Genomic DNA, 5,854 nt, shown 5'->3' on the forward strand with positions numbered 1-5,854 from the left:
TGTCTATAGATGGGCTCCTGAAGAGATTAAAAAAGGCCATATGTTAAGGTTTGGTATGAAATGTTCAGAGTAGAGAGATTTTCATAGCAGAGAATGCTTTCTTAAACCAGTTGCTAATGTCTGACTTTGATACCTTCAATTACAGTAGATATCAATGCACTGTGAGGGACCAAGGAGCGAAGACATAGAAGACAGAAACATGTCCTTAGATTCAGTTTTTCATTCCACATTTTTAGCTGTTTTATAAAAGAGGTCAGCTTAATATAACTGCTTGTTGTCGGAAAATGTATTCTTTTAATTATATATTAATTTATCCTATTTACTCACTATAAAAGTTTTCACTCAGTCTGTTTCACCTTGAAGGCCATCCTTGAAGGATGGTGTTTGTAGACCAGACATAGCTTCTTCCCATAACAAACCAGATCCTTTCTGAGGGTTTATTCATAACATGTTACTGTTTAACCAAAGTGTGTGCAATTTGTTTTGACTCTGACTAATTTTCCATTGTAGTAAGTAAGGGGGAACGAACGCTGCTCAGGCAGAACAGGGCAGAATGCTGTGCCATAAGGGCTGTATGATGAACTGTTCTCTCTTTGCAAAGATATGAATAAATGTGCCGACTGAGTGAAATCCATCGATCTCCGTTTATTTAACTAGGATGAAAAGTTTAATACTTTTTTCCCACTACACAGCTCAAAAAGCATATTACAAAACAATAAAGTGTACACAGCTTTAGTCAATAATGACCTAACACAAAAACAGAGAAGGGTTTCTTAGAATGATTTGGCAAAAACAAAACCTAAATCCCATAAAGAGAAGAGAACTATACATTAATTCTGACTTGATCACCTGTTAAAAACAAGTTAATGGTTTGTACCTACTGGGCCAAAGCCTTTCTAGGCCACGCCTCTTTTCCAAACAGGAAGAGGTCAGCTAACCGAAAGCAAATACCTCAAAAAAGAGAAACAATTAACAGAGTACATTTAAAAACCAAACAATGGTATTATATAATAATATAAATGTTATGTTAGAAACGGACATACATTTCTAAAATCTTTGTTTGACTGCAAAACAAACAATAAAGTGAATGAGTGGACATGCACTCTAAACTGTTCAGTGTTGTGAATGAGAAAAAGTAGGGCAGAAAATACAAATAAACTATGAAGGGTTATTCTGACAATGTAATGGGAAGAAAGGAGAAGGCGTAGGACTCTTTATCTTCTGTGTGAACATTTAAAACATCTGGGTTTATAATCTTCCCTTACACAGTTCGGATACGCTTCACAGATCTGCAGCAAATAAAATGACCCTGGTTTGTTGTTTGTTCCTCAGGGTTCGATAACATTTGTCTATTTTCTGAATTAAGCTGTTCTAGTTATGGTGTTTAAAATACTTTACTGTCACCATTTACATGTACACTTGCACCTTAATCCTTATTTATCTTGATATACTGTATAGATACTGTTTATTCTTAATGCACCTTTTTCCTCCTTGTTTACACCTTCTTTAATTACTATGCCAATATGTGACCAGTGAATTTCTCTGCTGTGAGATCAATAAATCTCATCTAATCTAATCTAATCTAATTTTTTTAATCTAATCTAATCTAATTTTTTAACATAATAACATCGTTCCTATGTTAAACTTATTTACAGCAATCTAGCATCAAGTACTTGCACAGAAGCTCAAACACCTTGAATGTATCTACATTTTGTCTCATTACAAAAGCAAACTTTTTATGTTTTATGTGACTGACAACATAAAGAATAATTATAAGGTGAAAGGAAAATAATACATATTTATTAAAAATTTCTACAGATAAGACAATAATAAAAAAAAAATGGAGGTTTGAATACTTTTACACTTTTATCAATAAAGCTGCAGAGAAAATATCTACTAATTTGACTAATATGGATTTAGAACAATAAATCAGGCATAAGCAGTGTCATAAACACTAGAATTTATTTAGCATTTTAATTTCATTTCCTTTCTGATTTTTGATGTTTCACTGTTCGGAGAGCTGGGGATGTGTAATCCCATGGAGTGGTTCATCCTATAAAACCATAAATCAGATTCAGATTGAATCAATAGAAATGACAAGAATTAGTTTCCTGAGTTCCTTAAATCAGCTAATAAATACTTGCTGAGTGACGATCGCCTCCAGCTGGTACACTCTGATGTCAAAACAGGATGTTAGCAGCACTCTGCAGGCAAACCGCCCCACTGAGTGTGCCTGGAAGCGCAGTGGGACGTCCACACAGCCACAGTCTACAGACATTTCAAAGAGGAAACGATGAATAATCAGAAAAGCAGTTTGATTCAATTAAATCTGCAAATTGTCTTACTAAAAATAAGACAAAAAGAACGACAAATTATCACTCTAAAATTTGCATTTATCTACATATTGCAATTATAGAAATATTCGGGAAAGCATATGATTCTGTAATTTCCCTCTGGGATTATTAAAGTATGTCTGATTCTGACTACAGTTCCTTTTTAATAAGAACTCCTTCAGTTCAAACTAATTGGAAAAGTGACACTACAACCTAATTAGCTAAATAATAACAGTAGAGTAATAGAAAAACAACAATGCAGAAACCTAACACTTAAGCATGAATATGAATATAGAACCAGAATATTTTCCTTAGCTCAGAGGCTAACCATATCTTAGCTCCATACTTGCATTATTGTGCCTGGGTCGCCACCTCTCTAGCATTTCATATGGTGTCTATTAGAGTGCTGGAACAGCTAATTAAATAATACATTTTGGTGTAAACACCCCTAAACGGCATGAACGGTTACAATCAGAGTGTTAGAAATCCAGTTTGTGTGGGTTGTTTTTTTGTGTCTTTCTCTCCCTCCACCACCAGGTGGTGCCCTGTTCTCGTTGGTCCTCTCACACACCTGCGGCTGTTTGACTGAGGACTATTTGAGCCATGGACTGTCACTACCTCGGCGCCAGAGTGTTTGCCAGTTTTGGGTACTCTAGCCTGGCTGAGTTTTGCTGAGTCTAACTGAGTCTTTGTTTTCACTGAGCCTAACCTTGTTTTTTTTGTCTTTGCATTTTCAGCAGGAAGCCATCCTGCAAGCTGGATGTTTGGCCTTCTCCCCCTGGGAGGATTGTTTGAGTCTCACACTGAGCAGGGGATTAACCTCCACAAGTTCTGTTCAAGTCCGACTGGATTCTTGGAAGAAAGTTTTCTTGACTATCGTGAGTTCTGTTTTCTCTGTCTCTCCAAGTCATCGTTCTAAGTTCCCAAGGATCCTGAACTAACCACTGACACTTCCCTTCCCTCTTCCAGTTCCGGTTCACCAGTACACTGAGTTTCCTGAATCCAACCCCCGCTAATCTTATCAATAAACCTGTTAAAACTTTTACCCTGGTTCAGATCCCTAAAGAAAATCATGAAACAGAGCTTCTCTAACTATAATGGGGTTTTAGTTCTTGGCTCAAGATATATGCTCCTCAACCACCCCTACATCGTCACAATGACAGCATCAGAATTTAATTTGTCCCTGATCCTCATAAAATCTATAATCACCTCCATGTTTGAAAACTGACAGAAGCTTTCTTCCTACTGTTTAGTTTTTCAATAAATGAATAAGTTGTTTTAAATGTTCTTTATTGTAGACCTGTCTATATACCTGCTGAAGTTTCCCATGGTACACGTGCATCTTCTTTAATAGGTATGCTAACAGTCTGGGGAAGGCTGAAGTACTGCGGCATAGAAACGTCCACCTCGTATTTGATCACTTCGTTGTAATTAACGCTTCTCATGAGCTGAAACAAAGAGGAGGAAAAAAAAGAAGAAATCAAATATTTTTGACGTCAGCAGCCTGCAGCAGCATCTTTTTCCAGTGTATATGTATTTGTACCGACTGTTGGAGGAGCTTCTGTGTGGCTGTGGCTGCCCTCACTGTGCTGCTGTGTAAAGAGCGCATCAGAAGCCGCCTCCTGTGCTCGCTTGTGCTCATGCAGCGCTGAGCCCAGGCAGCTAAAGCTTCCTCCAAAAACACGTTAACCAAGGGCACCTGGAGCACCGCCTCACACACTTCTCCGACCTTACACTTAAGGCGTAAGGCGCACCCATCTATGTCAGCAGCAAAGAGCATTACAGCTACCGTAAAAGCCTGAAATGTTCATTTTGGCACTAAGCTCCGCAAAGATCCACGCTGAATGGGGATTCTTACCAGAGCGCCCAGGAGTTGAACTTGCAGGAAGAGGGGAAGGAAGCAGTATTTCTGATGTTGCCTTCACTACAAACATCATATCTCCAACCTAAAGAGGACATAATGATATTTCACACAAATGCAAACATATAAACAGATTTTTAAAATCCACATTTGGTTCTTTACCTTTCTATGTTTACTTTACAAATTCAAAAACAATTTTGCAGTGAAAAAAAAACCCTGTATTTTCTACAGCAGAAGTTGTATAAGCCAATATATCCATTATGAACTCTATTAATGTATTTGACATGTATAAGTTGCTCAGGAGTAAAGGTTACACCCTCAGCTAAAACATGTTAAAAAAAAAAGTGTGACTTATAGTCAGAAAAATCTGGTAAATAGCAAAGCCAGACCTGAGGACTAAGCAGCAGCACAGAGCAGTATTTGGTTCCTGTATAGAAGGGCAGGTAGAGGATGCTCAGAGTATGTCGCTGGTCTGGCTGCAGAAAAACACTCTTCTCTGTACTCAGGAACTCACTGGCTTCACCATCTGTGCAGACCAGAAGAGAGGAATTAACACCACAAAGAAACCCTGAAAGTAGCACTGAATTTTATACACAGGAATCAGATTAAAGAGACTTCATAATAATGAATGCAATAATTCTTTTTTACTGTTTATAAAAAGAATGTGAAAACTAAAGAATTATTTTTGGGTGAAAAAAGTGAAAAAAAAGAATGATTCATATAATTATTACAAGGGTTGTAGTTTAACTTTGTAAATGCTGTGTTCTATCAGACAGTTTCAAAATCAGAGGGATCTATATAATACCTGATGCAGAAACAGCTTCATTTGTAAGAGGAAAATATAGCCAAGGTAAAAAGGAAAGCCCCCCTCTTTAATTATTTAGCTTTATAAATGATCAGATTCAGTTCTGTAGAGCAACAGACTCAACAACAGTGGAGAAATGAAGCTTTGTCTCTGTCTGTCTTGAAATCCAATGGATGATTGTGGGTTTGTCAGATACCGGGAGAATCATTTGCTTAATTCTGATGTCAAAGTTTGGTACAGGATTTAGTTTGGAGCCATTTTTCCATGGATCAATTCCTTATTTCATTAAAAAGACATTCCTACGGTTTAATAATACCATGAGTGGCTCGGGCAATTTAATTCTCCTGACATTGAGGGAACAGTTCAGGATGGCCTTTTCCTAAAATGACTGCACACTATTGCAGAAAGGAAGACTAATCAAGACACTGATGAGAGAGCTGAAGGGGAAGAACCAGGTCTTCTGCACCTTACAAATGCTCTTCTGCAACAATGGCCCCATTAGCAAATCCTTAGACCGGGTGTAAGCATCCAGTCCTTCCACCTTTGCAGCACCCTAAAATTGTCTGGTTGATCAAAGAGTTACAGTCTAACCTCTGTCTTGCTTTTTTTTTTTTGTCATGAATTTAGGTTCTCCATTTATAATATATGTCTTAGAACCATACAAAAAAAAAACACAAATCATAGCCTACCAGCCCAACCAGCTCATATTACCTGTTAAGCATGGTAGTGGGCAGCTGATGATGTGGGATTCTTTTCCAGTCATAAATGTGGCATCATTGCTCCATTTTGGTGTAGCTGCTAATAAATATGTCATGATTTTTGTCTTGCCCTCTTTGTGTTCACTCTACCTCTCCT

At 37.6% G+C, this 5,854-nt stretch overlaps 1 protein-coding gene across 1 annotated transcript in view; it reads right to left on the reverse strand.

Annotated features, from left to right (window-relative positions):
- Positions 1-1,617: 1,617 nt before the first annotated feature.
- The window catches only part of cfap47 (cilia and flagella associated protein 47), a 28,277-nt gene continuing 24,040 nt past the window's right edge, over positions 1,618-5,854 (reverse strand). Inside the window, exons 45-50 of the mRNA XM_015377753.1 lie at positions 4,584-4,720; positions 4,192-4,279; positions 3,877-4,091; positions 3,646-3,781; positions 2,141-2,268; positions 1,618-2,053 (exon numbers count right to left, since the gene is read on the reverse strand). Coding sequence (XP_015233239.1) covers positions 2,006-2,053; positions 2,141-2,268; positions 3,646-3,781; positions 3,877-4,091; positions 4,192-4,279; positions 4,584-4,720 — 752 coding nt within the window. The 3' untranslated portion in view covers positions 1,618-2,005. The remainder of the gene's footprint in view (positions 2,054-2,140; positions 2,269-3,645; positions 3,782-3,876; positions 4,092-4,191; positions 4,280-4,583; positions 4,721-5,854) is intronic.

Source organism: Cyprinodon variegatus, unplaced genomic scaffold (genome assembly GCF_000732505.1).
Source record: "Cyprinodon variegatus isolate N-32 unplaced genomic scaffold, C_variegatus-1.0 Scaffold9, whole genome shotgun sequence".
In the NCBI taxonomy this organism is placed as follows: domain Eukaryota; kingdom Metazoa; phylum Chordata; class Actinopteri; order Cyprinodontiformes; family Cyprinodontidae; genus Cyprinodon; species Cyprinodon variegatus.